General features: G+C 35.0%; 1 protein-coding gene across 2 annotated transcripts in view; it reads right to left on the reverse strand.

Annotated features, from left to right (window-relative positions):
* Positions 1–4163: 4163 nt before the first annotated feature.
* RABL3 (RAB, member of RAS oncogene family like 3) overlaps positions 4164–18076 on the reverse strand; it is a 34821-nt gene continuing 20908 nt past the window's right edge. For both annotated transcript variants that reach the window (XM_076001825.1, XM_012780542.3), the window contains 5 exons: positions 16707–16821; positions 12448–12598; positions 8530–8601; positions 4963–5001; positions 4164–4395 (listed from right to left, as the gene is read on the reverse strand). In XM_076001825.1, coding sequence (XP_075857940.1) covers positions 4330–4395; positions 4963–5001; positions 8530–8601; positions 12448–12598; positions 16707–16821 — 443 coding nt within the window. In that variant the 3' untranslated portion in view covers positions 4164–4329. The remainder of the gene's footprint in view (positions 4396–4962; positions 5002–8529; positions 8602–12447; positions 12599–16706; positions 16822–18076) is intronic.

The following is an 18076-nucleotide window of genomic DNA, read 5'->3' on the forward strand; positions in this document are numbered from 1 at the left end:
CTTCTTCACCAGTACTTACTGATGACCTTGGTAAAGCTCAGTGGTTAGGTAGCTAAGAAAACAAACATGGTACAAAAGAAGGGGTGTGTATATGATGGCAAGGCACTAATGAGAAAGAGATATACCTAGAGGGAAGAAAGTGGCGGTAATAAAAATGATAGCAGTATATCAAAGACAAATATTTCCTGTTTTGCCAACAGAAGGTATGACAATCACCTCGTGTTCACCTTAGCAGGTGTAGCCTTATTAGTGGCTCAGTTCATTAAGGTGAGTCACATGGAGCCAGCCACACATGAGCTTTGAAGAACTCTGCTATTGGCCGGGCGCGGTGGCTCACACCTGTAATCCTAGCACTCTGGGAGGCCAAGGCAGGTGGATTGCTCCAGGTAAGAAATTCGAAACCAGCCTGAGCAAGAGTGAGACCCTGTCTCTACTATAAATAGAAAAAAATTAATTGCCAACTAATATATATAGAAAAAATTAGCCGGGTATGGTGGCATATGCCTGTAGTCCCAGCTACTCGGGAGGCTGAGGCAGCAGGATTGCTTGAGCCCAGGAGTTTGAGGTTGCTGTGAGCTAGGCTGACACCACGACACTCACTCTAGCCTGGGCAACAAAGTGAAACTCTGTCTGAAAAAACAAAACAAAACAAAACAAAACAAAACAAAACAAAACTCTGTTATAATGGCACTCTTAAAGTACAGAGTCTACAATCTATAGTCTCTACTTTTTGATGAATTTATTAGACTTTCTCAAAGGCTAGATCCTGACTACCTGCATCAAAAATCACCTAGTTTTCCTGATAAAAAATACAAAATCCTGGCTCTATCCCATACATATAGAAATTGGGGACAAGGGTCGGGGGTGGGGTGGGGAGAAATGAAATGCTGGAATTTGCATTTTAAGAAAGAACTTCAGGGTATTTTTATACACTTTTGAGTGTGAAAGGCATTGTTTTAAGTCCTTAAATGGAGGTGCAGATTAATTGTAACTGGAAATCTGGTCCCTTTCCTATGTCATGGAGCAGTACTGCAGATTCCAGCTCTAGACATTATGCATAGGCAAACATACTGTGGATTGTTTAAGGCTTGGGGCTAGATTTCCTGAACCCTTCCTCTCTTACCACAGTGATTTAGCTCAGTCTTGGGACTATGAAGAAATAAATTTTTAATTTCCTTCTTCTCCTTTCCCCAAAACAGTATCCTCCTTTGAATTTTAACAGATACTAAATCAATGCAGACATCCTGTTAGACCTTCAAACTTCTTAAAATAGGATGGTATCTGTGCTTTTAAAAATTCAGTTAAGCCACCATCTATTAAATACCCATACAAGGTCCTACTTCTATGTTGGGTGCAATAGCATACACTAGTGAAATGAAGACTGACAACCTCTGATTATGGCAGCATTTAGGAGCTCTGCATCTCAGTCTGATGGCCCAGCACATCAGTTCCATAAAGCCCATTTTCAGAATGTACAGAAAACCAAATAGTGTCAGGGCACTTGGATTATATCATGAAGGCCTGAAGTTTGGGGAATTCTAAGAACTGAGGCTAAAGCTAATATGGATCAGTCCCTTTAGGAACAGCTTTTCTTAGAGCATTATAGGGGAGGAGAGATTTCTTTTTTCATCCATTGCTACAGGGTCATGACTGAGGCACCTATAACAAAAGGCAGATGAACAAGAGAAAAGCATACAAATTCATTTGGTATAAGTTTTGTGCGACATGGGAGCCTTCAGAAATGAAGACCCAAAGAAATAGGGAAACCTGTATATTTTTATGAATACTCATGCAGAAGTACAATTGGAGGAGAAAAGGATACGATCTAATGGTAATACACTGGGAGAAACTTAGCAAGGCCTGTTTGTTCAGAGTCTTAGTGTCTCTGTGTCTTCAAGGATAAAAGGTACCTCTAGAATGACGGTTTTATGACCCACTTCAGGGAAAGGTCACCTAGGTTTTATGGCCTGCATTAGGGGAGAAGGGGTGAGGGGAAGGTGGGAGTGACCTTCTTATTTCTGCTGTTTTTTCAAATACCAGGGTGTTATATTTTGGGGTAGTGTGTCTTGAACCCCATCAGCACTAAGGTGGAAAGACCAGCCCAAATCCTTAAATGGATTCCAACTAAGGGTCTTATCCACCCAAGGAACAGATGAGTGGCCACAACAGGCCTCCCATTAATTGAGAAGGCCTTAACATCTGGTCACCTCCACAATGAGAATATTGATTAGAGCTCTAAATCATAACAAGAAAAAGTCTTTCTCTGTTGCTACCAACTTGTCCCATCAAGAAGAAAATTAAGATTTAATTAACACTTTAAAAATATTTTGATACTTACACTTTTATTATCTAAAAGCAATTTTTATAAGTAGTTCTCAGGAAGTCTTAGCAAAAATTAATGTTCAAAAACATTCTTTTGGAAGAACTCCAGCTAATAATATGCATTTGGGCAAAAAGCCTTATTTTCCTGCTACTAATATTTGCAACAAATTTATTCATTTATTTAGTATTTATTTATTTATTTTAGAAAACTATAATTCAGGAAATCAAGCCTGGTAGCAAGAAGAAATGGAGTTGAGGAATACTGTTCATTTTTCCAGGTTAACCCTGGAGCAATCAGTGATGGGTTATTTTATTTTTTAATAAGGTAGAAAAAAGAAATTAGGATGATTTTTTTTTAAATTAAGGGAATGAAAGGAGAGGGAAAGAAGGAGGTTTTGCTTTATTTTTTAAAGGTGAATACAAAGACCCTTAGCTGGTTTAGGTCTTTGTGTAGCCTTTGGTTTCTACTTCCCAATTGCACAGCCTCTGCTACAACATACTTGTGAAAAATTCCACATACAGATCAAGATTTGCATAGCTCTCTATATCAAAAAGAAACCAGGGCGAGGTCTTATCAGAGAGGAAGTAAGAAAGTCTGGAGAATAGTCTAGCTGATGAAAACTGCTTTAAAAATTCTTTTCCAAATTCCCAAGACTGCCTTTCTAAAAGCACTCTCTCACATTATTTTTATATCCTCTTTATTATACCTTGATTCCCAAAGTACTTCTGAAATTTAATTAAAATGGAATAGAAAGTGAATTTGGTTTTTTCCCTAGCTTTAAAAGAAGCAGAAACTATGTACTTATTATTTTTTAATATGGAACAAAATCAGAAGTGTAGAGACCGGCAACAGAGTCAGAGAATATGGGTGATAAGATGTTGAATGTATTAGTTTTTAGAAACCAGGTTTATAAACTAAGAAAGAAGTTAGTATAGAGAGAGTTAAATAAGTAAAAAGGATGGCTTAAAAAAAAGTAATGATGAACAATTATGCATACATATACATACACATACACACACACACACCACCCCCAAAAGGCAGCTTTGGAGTGATTATGAAATCCAAGGATCCTAGTTCATAATTCATGTAAATGTGTTGCTGTGGAACTTATTTTTACTTCTCTCCATAAATATATTGTTGACACATGAATAATATTCTTAGTTTTCTGACTAAGTCAGGAGTTGACTTTTCCTTAAAAAAAAAAAAAAATGAAGAGGCTATATATCTCTTACTGCCCTTGTGCAGGTCTTAGATTTCACCATACCTATTTCTAAACAGAAAACAATGAGACTGCAGACAGCTGCAACGTAAAGAGTGAAGGAGCTGTCAATTTTTCACAGAATTCTTCTTTTCTGATACTGCTGTTCTCCATGTATTATTAATCTGTATTTATATTTAACTACAGCTATTAGTCTGCCTCTTCCAGCCACTGAACCATTTGCAAAGGAGAGAAGAGGGAGACAAGGGTTGCTATTATTAGGCATCTCTGTGTGTGATAAAGGTGGAGACAATTAAATAACACCATTTTGTGTCTTTGAAAATGACAGAGATTGTTTGGGGTGGACAATTCAGAGCTGGTTAACATAACCTTTCCCCTCAAAAGAAGGTAAAACAATAGAGATACATTTTTGAAGTACTTAATTAAGCCTTCAGCAATGAGTGTGGGAAAATTACAGACCCAAAAATCCCTCCAGTTCCAGGCAAGGGTAAATTTTCTCTGCACTACTCCGTCAGTGCTCATTTACTGCATCATTTTGACAATATCTCATATTTCCACAGGGCTTTTACATAATCCATAAATAGGGACAGACAGGGAGGAACAGAGAGAACGGGGACAAAGTTTGGGCCTCCCATGTTGTCACTTCCTTCATTTTCCATTAAAGGGTGAAGCTGAAGGGTAGCATTTTAAGATGATTTCGTTAAAAGACACTAATAATCGACACAGCAATAAGAAAGCTGTGAAAAACTGTCACTGCTTGCTCACTCTTCCGAAGGATGAGTGTAATTCAGTCATAATGAAGGCTCTTTAATGTTCCTCCCCCAAATCTTTTTCGATCAGGAAAGCCTGGAATCTGCAGGCAAGAAAGATAATCACATTAAGTTTCAATCATGAAAAGTTCAAATGCTAATAGTAATTTTTTTTCATCTTTTCCATTTCTGTATGTCAGCCTGTTGTTACTTAAAGAACTAGCTTTGTGAAGTTTTTCTCAAAAAACCCACATAAGATTAAATAATAAAAAATAAATTCTATCAAAATGGAAAATATTTGCCAATAAACTGGTAACATATCAGTTAAAGCAGAAAGGATGAAGGTGAATCTCATAATATTTACCTAGTATACTTTTATATAAATTATTTGTATTGTGACAGACTCTGAACATATACCTTTGGAGTCCCAAGCAAATGATTTTATTCTATTATTTTATAATATAATTTTATTCCTGGATTCTCCTTGTTTCTTAGACCTTTATTTTCCCTTTGTTCTAATTTTCTCCTTTTGTATTTAATAGGATAGAAAATCAGTTGCTTGTGCCTATAAAGGTCTTTCCCCAACCTTTTTAACCACTTGTGAAAATAAACTTGGAAATCACCTGTCCAAATTTAAGAATCCATTTTATCAAGAAAAGAGAAATACCAACCTGATTACCTTCTCTTAAAAAATATCTCTTCTCTATGACCTGCAAGAAACAAAGATTTTAAAGGCTTAGTACACATACCTGGAAAAAGTGGCTAACTATAGTGGCCACTAATGGGACTAAAAGGAATATATCCAAATTAAGGGTCTTTTTAATAGCAGTAGATGTTTAGTCCAGTGAGTTTAAATCTGGTGTTAACAAAATCATATTGTGAGAGTATTTCCATAAAGGCCTACCTCATTCCAAAAAGTATTAATAACAGATCAAACAAAATAAATGAACAACTAAATAATGAGAGAATGATACAAGATCCCATGTGATTAGAGTATGGCAGCAAATTTGACTCTAAGTTTATTAGCAGTCAGCCCCAAAAGGGACCAAACAAAATCCATAAGTTAAAAGCAAAGCAATTGCCTGCGACAATAGCATAGCTATTTCTTAAAGAGAAGTCTGCTTAATGTGGCAAACCATCATATCCCTATAGAAAACAGTGATAAATTCTATATGTGTCCTCAATGTAAGCAGATGACACATCAAAAAGCAGTCTGACTGTTTTATTGACTGCTTTTTTTTATGGACTTAATCTGCACCCTCAATTCAGTAGTTTCAGAATTGTCTGTATTTGGTCAGTAGGAGAATCAAGTTCAAGCATTAGATGTATCTGCACAATTCCATCAACACTATTGAAAAGAAATCCTCAAAATATATGTTGAAATGTAATGAGTTAAAGAGCACCATGTTTTCAGATAATGACAAACATTTTTAAAAATAATAAATTTTGTTCTAACATTTGAGAAACTGCAATGGTTACAGAAGCAGTATTATAAAAGGTCCCTGACTCATAATGGTTTTTTTTTTTTTTGAGACAGAGTCTCGCTCTGTTGCCTGGGCTAGAGTGCCATGGCATCAGCCTAGCTCACAGCAACCTCAAACTCTTGGGCTTAAGCAATCCTCCTGCCTCAGCCTCCCAAGTAGCTGGGACTGCACCACCATGGAAAGCTAATTTTTTTCTCTATAATTTTTAGTTTTCCAGATAATTTCTTTCTATTTTTAGTAGAGAAGGGGTCTCGCTCTTGCATAGGCTGGTCGCAAACTCCTGACCTCGAGTGATCTTCTCACCTCAGCCTCCCAGAGGGCTAGGATTACAGGCGTGAGTCACCACGCTCGGCCTCATGATGGTTTGACTGTGATTTTTTGATATGGGTGTGAAAGCAATATGCATTCAGTTGAAACCATACTCAGAGTGCCCATAGAACCATTTTGTTTTTCACTTTCAGGACAGTATTCAATAAATGAGTTTTGACATGAGATAGTCAAAACTTTATTGTAAAGTAGGCTTTGTGTTAAATGATTTTGCTCAATTGTGGCCTAATGTAAGTCTTCTGAGCATGTTTAAGGTAGGCTAGGCTAAGCAGTGTTTGACAGGTTAGGTGTATTAAATGCATTTTTGACTAACAATATTTTCAATTTACAATGGGTTTACTGGGACATAAACTCATCGTAAATTGAGGAGCATCTGTATTTTCTTTACATAGAGCTGTTGTGATAAGAACAATTAATCAGATAAGAATACAGATTAGCTGGGGATGAGCTCTAAAACATTTGGATCTGGAATTGTAAAGCTATGAATTCCTTGGAATAAGAGCAGAACATGTTCTTCCCAAGCATGTGTCAGGTTGCTCTCCCTGGCCTGAAAGCCCTTCATCTAGATTATTTTTATCTTGGAAACTATGGCTGGCTTACTGTTAGCCACCAGAGATCCAGGGCAAAGTTGCATTCAATGGTCCCAGAAGTAGAAAAATTGGTTCATTATTAGTGTACATCTCAAAACAGTTGACCCCAAAGAAACCAAGAAGGGGACTGATTTCCTTTCCTCTCTCTATGGCAGGACAGGAAAATCTTATCAGCCAAGGGAGTCTGGAGAAGGAGTCAGATCTCTTGGAGAGGAAATCTTTACACTAAATTCTGAAAAATTTGATATATAGAAAACTGGGTGAAATTTAGCTGTCAGGTCTCTTAGTTTCAGGCAACTCGCTTAGACCAGAGGTGTGGCCAATCCACTAATACACATACCTCTTGTTGTGATTTAGGCAATGAAGAGTGAAGTTACCTTTTGCTTTTGGTCATAATTCTTTACCCCCAACTTGCAATGCCCTTCTCTTACCAAATCTTGCCCCCTTCCTAAAACCAAACAGTGGCTCCTGATTTTTTTTTAAATAAAGGCTTGCCTGACAACTTAGGTTACACTAGTCTATAATCCATTGTTTCTCTAGGATATAAGTTAGTACATCTTATTTTTTAAATTTCAAAATTAATAAATTATTAAAAAGTTTAAAACAATATACTGTGGGATCTTTCCATGTCAGACCACATCTATAAGCTATTGTTCTTAGGGGACAGAATTTTGTATCAGATGGGAGCCATGGATCCAAACCAAATGGAAGTTCTTATATTTTAAGTTTGAAAACAATGTGGAGAGAAAATTTGGTTCCTTGCAGTGCTTCCCAACAGTTTTCATGTCATGGCACACACAGAAAGAGCTAATATTTGTACAGCAGACTGGGGAAAATGGAAGAGGCTGTCAATCACCCAGTCCCCAACCCTGAGGGCTCTGGCTGCTCTAAGAACTGCGTGAATCAATATCTCAGTACACCTGTGCCCTATTTGCCATGAACTAGTTAAGAAGTTCTGCAGTGAAACAAAATTTTCCTAGTGGTCTAATATTAAACATAGAGGGGAGTAGGGTTTATCTTATGTTGATATGTTGAACAAAAGAGCCAAGTATTAGATCCCTAAATAGTTAAAAGAAAAATGGTTCATAAAGAAGAGCTATGAGGAAATGTTTTTCTTAAGAGATTTCATTTCAAAAGGAATATAATATAGGAATTAACCTTTTTCAGTAATATATACAGAAAGACATCCTATTCTACTTTACTATGCAATGTCAACATTGGGTGAACAACTTAAACTTGGTCAATGCAGCTGTATGGCCTTGTGAAGGGAAGACAGAGCTCTAATTTGCCAGCTTGCTGAGTCAGTCTACATTTTCATTCCAGTTTAGGATAATAAGATTTTACTAGCAAAGAGTCAATAATTGAAATGCAAAAATTCCTGACAGGGAAACATTAGGAAATCAAGAAGATGATATAACCTTAAAAAGTAACAGTAACATTAATGCAGGGAATATTAATAGCTGGGAGAGCAAAAAGAACTCAGGGCTTTAAGTAGAATCTTCTCAGTTCAGTGCCGTGTTTGTGTGGTGTAAGCGGGTGAATGAGTACAAAAAAGCTAGAAAATGGGTCAACATAATTTGTTTTAAGGAGAGGTATCTTTTGAAAATCCACATTTAAATTCAGTAGCTTTCACCCTTTACTCAGAGAACACTGATGATGGAATAACTACGTCAGCAGGCCTTGAGCAATTATACCAACAGATAAGAGAGATCAAAACAAGAACTATGCAGGCTGTGAGGTTTCGTACAAAGGAATAAAGGGACACAGGATCCTACAAAAGTTTAAACTCTCATAATATATAAATTAAGTTTAAAAATAATGTAATTGAAGCCATTACCTTATCAAAAAACCTACTGAGCTTGACAGCATTGGAAGAACCTGCAGCTAAGTACCGTGGATTTGTGCAATCCTAGAAGATAAAAACATAAGATCCACAATTGAAAGTTAGAAAACCTAAGCTCTTTGTTAGTCATAACCTTTCCTGTTTCACATTACTTTAGGCATAATACTCTCATAAAATATTTGCTAATTTTCAAATTATGATGCGTGAAGCAAGGCAGAGAGCACTAAAGGAAGAAGATAAGGCCACTTACTCTTTGTCATTTAAGTAATTTTAGGGTATACTGACTGAATCAATGTAGTTATAATCAAATAATTCATAGAGGAAAACAAGATTACTAATATTTTACCAACAACAAAACCAAGGTATTAATCAAGTGACTACCTACATTTACTCTGAAAACCAGACTAGAGCCATTAAAAACAGTAAACACTTCACTTTTTAGTACTAGTTACTTATCACTGCTCAACTAATTAAGTACTGTATAATTCATATGACTAGCAGGAAGCATGAAAATAAGGGTTTATGGAGGCAAAGAACAAACAGAACAGTTGCCAGGGATTTCTCACTCATTGGACACAAGGTACTTCATCTCCTAGTAGGTCACAAAGATATATTGTTTTTGATAATAAACAATAGATATATTACTACTGTTTGACAGGATTTTTTAAAATAGGAAAAAAATGGGTTCAGAAGAGACAAAACAATGTGAAACATTAAATCATTACAATAACTTTGCAAAGACCTTAAAAGGCTTACTACCCTTCTCTGGAATTCCAGTGTTGCATTGTTTTTTTCTTGCCACCTCAAGAAACAGAGTACTTTGATTTTTTACCTCAAATGCTACCTAAGACTAAATTATGAGGATAGCATGTAGGCTCCTTTGCAAGGATGATATCTGTCTTTCAGCTACAGACCCTCTGTGGTCCTTGAGAAATTACTGAAATTATTGTTGCATTTAATTATATTTTGACAACTCTAGGCCCACATGAATCCTTTCTAATGAATTTACGAACAATTACTTATTTTATTCATATGCAACATTTCAAGGCTCACATTTTAAATTTTGGCTGGAAACTATAATACATTCTCTAAAACTACAAAAAAGAGACTATAGCAAATTTTTCAAAACTCAGGGATCATCGAGCCAGCAACCTCTGAATCTGAATATCTGTCCTAACATTTCTAAGATTGTATTGTAACATTGCTTAGGTTACTAAACCTCTGAAGTTGGGCATACTCATTTGTGGAATGGGAATAACAATACTTTAACCCATAGGATTTTTTTTGAATATTAAATGAGATAATCCATGTGTGGACATAGCAGGTATTGAAATATCAATTTCCTTCTCCCTTCAATTTAAGAAAATGTTATCAGATTGAATTTTCAGGCACAAAAAGCACTTACCATAATAAAGATAATTCCATATATGGATTATATAGACTGAAACATCATTGTAAAAACTACTGTATTTGAAATGATGTTTGAACACATTTCTATACCAGTTGGGGCATATAAGAAGAGACAAACTTTTGACCTGTGGTAGAAATGTTTTATAAAATGAATATTGATTAGTTATCAAAATGTCAAAAGATTTCAGAGATAATTCTAAATAGAGCTAAAGTACCAAATCAAAAAGCAAGCAAACAAAACACCCCAAAAAACTTAATTCTAGGGCTCTACAATTTTAGGTTGACATGAAGCTTATGAAAGCTTATGATTTTTAGGATGAGACTTTCAGAGCTGATAGAGCCATCTGCCATTGATTGTGGCTAAGGGTAAAGCCTGAAAATTAATAGCTATAAATAGCTTGTCTGAGCTTGAGAAAGGACTATTAACTAGGGAATATGCTTCAATATGATCACAGTGAAGTAAACAGACACAGAGAAAAATTTGTACTAGACACAATAAGCCTAACGATATTTTAAAAAATTAATCTGCCACCTATTTATAACTAAAATGATTGGCATTTTATTCAGGCAGAAGATAACTTTCTACCTTTGAAGTATATATGTTACGTTCTTACTTTTCTACAGTTTTAAGTAAATTCATATAGTAACTGATGATACTAACACTAATACTGTTGTATTATTAATAGTTTTTCATTTTAGGCTTTATATTTACTTGAGGAATGTTTTTGACTGCTGTTTTTGAAACTCTCTTGTATCCTATTTTCCTCCTCATTTTTTTGTCTCTGCATCCTCATGACCCTCTCCTATTGTTGTTTCTGCTGTGTTCTTGATGCTATACATTGATAAAGGCCAAAAGCATGTTGTATTTGAACTCCCTGGAGATCATGTGTGCTTAAGTTCCACTATTTGTGTATCTTTATAACTGTCTAACAATTAAAAGATGGCCTTATCTTTATAAGGCAAGTAGGAATAACATATATTAAATATATAGGTAATTGTCACAGAAACCCACAGACACTAGAAACAGATACATTTACAAATTAAAAGTAAGCACTGGAACAAATTAAGTGTATTCAATGGTAAATTTCCCTTTGGAAATAATGTTCAAATAAAGTAACCTTAGCACTTCTTCCACAAGGATATCATATATCTATATAGCAGGAATCTCTAGAAAATCATGGTTCAGTGTTCACTACCTGGTGTATTTATATTAAATATTCCATTGTGGGAGCTGAGAAAAATAAGGCACCCTCCATTGCAAAGCAGAATGTAAAAAACTATGGAATGGCAAGCACAAGCTGACAGTTATGGAAGTAGAGGTGGGACTGATCCAAGCAGTGTTCACAAATGTTGACTCACAGAGTAAGGGCATCAGAATCATCTGAGTTATTTGTGAAAACTATAGGTCCTCTTGCCAGACCTTATAAATAAAAATCTCCAGTGGGGGGCAAGTATTCAAAATTTTTTATAGGTACTGTTGGTAATACACAATCAGGTTTGGTCAACTGTTGGTCTTGGTGATTCTAAGGGTTCCTTCAACTCCAAAATTCTAAATGTTAGCTAAAGGACAATTAAGTGGAAAATAGGCTTAACTGCAGAGCACAGGCTCTGAGTCTAAGTGCCCTATTTGACCCATGGGACCTTGGCCTAGTTACCTCTCTCTGTTTCTTGTCTTTGTCTTTAAAATGAGGACAACAGTATCACCTACCTTATAGGGTTGATTGTGAAGATGCATGTGAGATAATGTAAGTAAAGTAATAGAACAGTGTTCAGCATATAAATGCTCAATAAATGTTGGCCGTTAGTATTATTACACTACCACCACTGTATATCTGGAATACCAGTGCACCAAATATGTTGCCAAAATCCTGTTTGTGAACAACAACATATAACCATGACTGAAGCTGCTGGCCAGGATCATTCTCTGGGTATTGCTAACTGGCTTATATATTAACTGTTTCTTAGCCTTTCTAGAATTCAGTTCTAGTTGAGCTAGCTATCTAATGAAGGTTCTCAATAATCTGTATATTCATAAGTTTATAAAAATTAGTCCTTATTGAAGCACTCCTAATTTATAGTTTGTAATTTTCTCATATATCTTTAGGTTGCCTTGTAAGGAAAATTTTATAGTTTAAGAAGCTAAGAGGTACTTCTAAAGTAATAATAATCAAGGTGTAGTGTCACCTTAATCAATTTAATTATTTTAATTTTGGTGTGATATTTAAAAATATTCTCAAGAAAAAGCCCATGATTTCCATTATTCGTAGAATAAAGTCTGAATATTATAATAGATTGGCATATAAGGCTGAAGTGACTGTGCACTGTGTATATCTGACAGTCTAGACATGTTGATTCCAATCTTGACTACATTTTGGATGAGAACCCAAATAGCCTGACTTTAAGTCCAAAGCTGCTTTTTCTAGAATATATGACTCCAACATAAATCTTTGGTTTTGTCTTAACCTGATAATAATATAAACATGCATTAGGGAAAATACACACCAAATTAATCTCTTCTGCATTGAAATCCTCAGCCAGGAAAGCAGTCCTAGTTAAAACTTCATGGCGCTTGGTTTCATGAATCTGGTCCAGTTTAGTCCCTATTACCAATAGTGGGATTTGGTTATCAGCAAACTGTTCTCGATCATAATCCCTGTGATAAATAATAATGAACAGGTGAATAGAATTTAACTTTGATGTAGATGTGTAATATTTAAATGCATCTAGCTTACATTATTTTACTGAAAAGTAACTGATTCCTGCTCGCCTATCCCCTATAAATCTACTTTTCTCCCAATTTCTTCCATCTACTTATTCATTTATCAATCCACCCTCACCATCTATTGAGTTCCAATTATTCATCCAACCACTCAAAATTTGGTCCCATGTATTTTTATTGACTACTTGAACGACTGAGTGCCCACCAAGTATAGCACAATCAGTTAACTTGACTTCCCCCATGGCTCTGTCTTCTAAGGCTAACAGCTCAGGAATTTGTCAGTGTAGAAGCACAGAGCAGATTTAAACCTCAGTGTAGAGAAAACCCAGCAGCCTACCATGCCACTCAAGCCTTGTGCCAGAAGGGAAAATGAAAAGCTTCTGGGCCTTTTGGGGTATGTATAAACTCTAAATCTATGATACATATTTCTATCTGAAAGGTAAAGAAATTAGGAAAATAAGAAATAGGGAAGATGAAGCCTAGAATAAATCAAATATAGATGATCCTATAGCCTGGGAAATATAGATTAAACAAATAGATAGGGAAGGAAATAGCTGAAATGCAAAATAAGTAATAAAAGGAAAGAATTTGGTACCAAACAGTTTGTCCTGACATGGGAGACAGAGGACAGGCAATAAGAATCACTTAGGATTAGTGGCCTTGAGTCACTGACTATTACAATTCTTTTTTTCTTATATTTACCCAAAGGATTGAGTGGTGATATAAATGATACTTCTTATTACTCAAAGGAACAAGAACCTATTGTTGTTGAATTAAATTTAATTCACAGAAATAAAACAGATTTGAATTTCTGACACGTTATAAGCTCAATTTACAACAGTCAGCAAAATCTGGTTGTGAACAATTTATGGTAGTAAATCAATATTGCATAATCCAATCACTACAACTCAGTTGAGTGCAGCTATTTTCTCCCTTTGACATTACTTTTCTTTCTCTTAGAGTTATCTAAATTGGGGTAGGGAGCAAAGTTACTAAATTTTTATGCACTTCACAATAATCTTACAGAGTCCTAGGTACTGTTCAGTCTTGGAACACATCTGTTTTCAGCTACAGACCCCCCTATTCTCATAAAAATATTACCATTCTATTTACTGCATCAAAGCAATAGCTTCCATTCAAGGCCTTTGATTGTTTTCACTAACATCAATCCTGATTTAGGAGACATTGTGAAAAACTGAAATTTGCTTTATTATGGAGAATAAAATTCTGATGGCCCTCCTTTACAAGTGTTTCCTTTTCTTACATTCACTAATTCTGTCTCATTTACAAATTTTTGTATATATCCTATCAAATATCATCTTTTATACACATACATATGTCACTTATAGTCTTGCACAATCTCTTGCACATTGACATATATAAAACATACATATATAGTTTATTCTCTTATTTCTCTTTTTAGCTTACTGTTTTTCTCACTTTCTTTCATAAAATCTTGTATCCAATTTGAAATTTGATCTTAAAATCTTTTTCTGTTTGTAAAACTATTTTATCATGGATGGATAAGGCTGATAATTCCTTAACATCACAAAGAGACGGACAACCAGGTATCATATTATATGTACAATACTACTTGGAAAAACAAAAACAAAAAATCTGCATCTTTCAGACCACTATATTTAACTACCACTTTAGAGAAGATTTAGGATTCAGGCAAACAAGTTTAAAAGACCCTACAGGAATACAACCATCAAACTCCAGAATACAGGAAACTGTACAGAACAAACAAGCCATCTTCTTTTGCAAATAAACTGCTAGAGAGTTAAAAAAAAAAAAAAAAGAAAAAAAAAACAACAAGAAGGAGGAAACTAAGATTAAAAGAAACTTAAGAAACCAATTATAATGAGTGAACCTTATTTAGATATTGGGAACTTATTTAGATAATGGGAAGTGGAGTTCTCAGGTCAAGGTAAGTAAACTCTATCTTATCTTTCCCACTGACAGCAACTATAAAAGATGGACAGACAGCATGCATAAAGCAGCTATTTGAGAACTCTGAAAAGTAAATAGTAGTGGGCACATTGAGGGAAAAGGCTAAAATTTGAAGTACCATTGAACCAGCAGTGAGTTTATGACTTTTTTCCTCCCATATCCCCTTGTTTGAATGCAACTTCGCTTAGAACCTGAAAGTGGTCATTGTGTGGACAGAGAACTCCAGAAGAAGTCCTGTGGAACAGGAAAGGGGATTTATAATGCTTGCAGGAAGTGTAGAAGTCTAGTATTTTTTTCCTTCTGTCATAAGCCAGCCCCTGAGCAATTTCATAATGGTTGTGGCAAAAGCTATAACACAAGGGGAATGTTCAGGAGCATAGACGAAGGGAAACCTTTCTCTCTGATTGGTGGAATTGTAATCCCAAGAGGGTAGGGCCAACTCCCATTGTATTTATTCTTTTCTTTGTCCTCCTGCCACTTGGCCCTGGACATGGGTGCAGTGGCACAAGTATATGACAGAATAGGTAACAAAACCCCCAGTTTTTTGGCCAGGGCACAAAAAAAATGAGCCCCAGCAAACTTCAAAGTATGGGGGAGATTGTAGAGATGATGAAGTTTGAGAAAGCAACCCGACAAATATTTTTATTAATGAATCTCTAGGCTCATTCTCAAAGCTGTGCATGTATGGATCTGATCCTAATCAATACCAAAGATAATGAAAACTGAAACAACAGGGAGACCAACACATAGGTCACATACTGATCACTTAGTAGTGCACAAATATAAAATCATAAAAAAGTATGTTCTCAGACCAAACTAAAATTAAAATAGAAATTAATAACAAAGGATAATTAGAAAATCTCTGAATGTCTGGAAACCAAAAAACACATTTCTAAATAATCCATGGGAAAACCTCAAGGAATATTAGAAAATATTTTGAACTAAATGAAAATTAAAAAACATTAAAAAATTTGTTGGATGCAGTTAAAATAGTGTTCAGAGGGAAATTTATAGCAATAAATGCTTATATGAACAAAAGAAGAAAGATCTTTGGTCAGTAATCTAAGTAACTTAACAAACTATAATATAATGAGAAAGCAAGATAAACCCAAAGCAAGCAGAAGGAAGGAAATAGAAATGGCAAAATAAGAGCCAGAAATCAATTAAATTGTATATAGAAAAACAATAGATAAAAATCAGTGAAACCATAAGCTGTTTCTGTGAAAAAGATTAATAAAATTGATAAACCTCTAGCGATTCTGACAAAAAAACCCAAAAAACAAAAAAACAAAGAGAAGACATAAATTACTGAAGTTAGGGATGAAAAAGGGGTATCACTACAGACTGGGTAAATATCAAAAGGACAATAAATGAACACTATAAACAACTCTATTTACATAAATTCAACAACTTAAATGAAATAGATGACTTCCACAAAACCCACAAATTACCAATACTCACCTAGGGTGAAAGAGATAACTTGAATAGTCCTATCATTATTAAAGAAATTGAATTTGTCATTAAAAACCTTTCAAATAAGAAAGCTCCAGGCTCAGCTGGTCTAAATGGTAAATTCTACCAAATATCCAAAGAAGAAATAGCACGAGGGGTATACAATTGCTTCCAGAAAATAGAAGGGACACTTCCAGCTCATTCTTATGAGGCCCACATTATTCTCACATTAATTTAAAGACAGTAGAAGAAGAGAAAACTACATATGAATGCCCCTCATGAACACAGACAAAAATCCTCAAGAAAATATTAGCAAATAAAAATCCAGCGACATATAAAATAAATAACACACTATGCCCAAGGAATGGAAAGCTGGTCACTGGGGATGTCTGGGATTAGGTAAAGAGTTAGACATGATATCAGAAGCATAACCCATAAAAGAAAAAGTGGGAGATTAGACTTCATCAAAATGAAAACTATTGCTTCGTGAAAGACACTATTTAGAGAATGAAAAGATAATCCATAGAATGGGAGAAAGTATTTGCAAATCAAACACTTACGAAGTGTTATTTTGGAGACTAAATACCTGTGATTGCTATAACATTTCAAAACAATTGTGAAATAATTCTGGACTTACCCATTTGTCACCAAGACTCCAGTTGGCACCAAATCCCTGTTAAGAGCTTCCAATGACCAACGATACAAGTTTTGAGATGACTTCTTATTTGTTAAGTCATGGACTAAAATAATACCTAAAATAATCAGAGAAAAGATGTTAATACTAAAGAAATTCTTCATTTCACAATTGTAAAGTGAAGTTTAGTAAGTATAATTATTCAGTTGCTCAATGAATCTAGCCTTCTAGTATGACTAGCAAACTCAGACACAATTATTTGAAAATTTCCTCTAAAAATACTTACAGATAATTAACTATGAAACTTTCCTTGTCAGTTATGTAACTTTTTAAAAATTTTTACAAAGGCTGATAAACTGTCATTAAACTGTTAGAATATTTTTTCTTCATTTAACACATCCTGGGTGTCTACTCTATACCTGATCCTATTTGCAGAACCACCTTATCAATCAAGATAATCAAGCACATAAAAAATTACATTCATTCAAAACTTATGTTGTTTCTTCACTGTATATAGTACTGCCACAGACACCAGTACATAGAGATATTACTTATACTCACTAAAAATAATAAAAATTTATTAAAATGGTACTGATTTGGCTGGGCGTGGTGGCTGACACCTGTAATCCTAGCACTCTGGGAGGCTAAGATGGGCGGATAGTTTGAGCTTAGGAGTTTGAGACCAGCCTGAGCAAGAGTGAGACCTTGTCTCTACTAAAAAAATAGAAAGAAATTAGCTGGACAACTAACAGTATATATATAAAAATTAGCCAGGCACGGTGGCACATGCCTGTAGTCTTAGAAACTCGGGGGGCTGAGGTAGTAGGATTGCTTGAGCCCAGGAGTTTGAGGTTGCTATGAGCTAGGCTGATGGCATAGCACTCTAGCCTGGGCAATAGAGTGAGACTCTGTTGTCTCAAAAGAAAAAGAAAAAGAAAAAAAAAAGGTACAAATTTGATATAATTGCTATTCTTTAGCTGATAAAACATTATCCTGTAGATCACCTGGGCCTAATCAACTCAAAAGTCTAATTTCCTAGTTCTTTGAATTAATGATTAGCTATGCAAGCTTGCTACCTATAAGAGATTTAGTTAATTAGAGCACAGAAATATGCTACTGGGAGAGAGTAGGAGGAGTTAGTCAAGAAGTATGAATTAGTAGAAAACACATGCATGGACTTTGAGAGAGTGAGAAAAATAACAAAATATAATGAGGTCCACAAATATAATTAAAGGATAAGATTCTAGATAGAAAGGCAAAACAGGTAATTATATTACAGTAAGATACATACAAAAGCAGAAAAGCTTTAATGCCCATAGAATTCAGGATATCATCTTATGATCAAAAGACTATAGGTTTCAAATTCCCAATCT

The sequence above is a fragment of the Microcebus murinus genome, chromosome 1 (genome assembly GCF_040939455.1).
Source record: "Microcebus murinus isolate Inina chromosome 1, M.murinus_Inina_mat1.0, whole genome shotgun sequence".
Classification (NCBI taxonomy): domain Eukaryota; kingdom Metazoa; phylum Chordata; class Mammalia; order Primates; family Cheirogaleidae; genus Microcebus; species Microcebus murinus.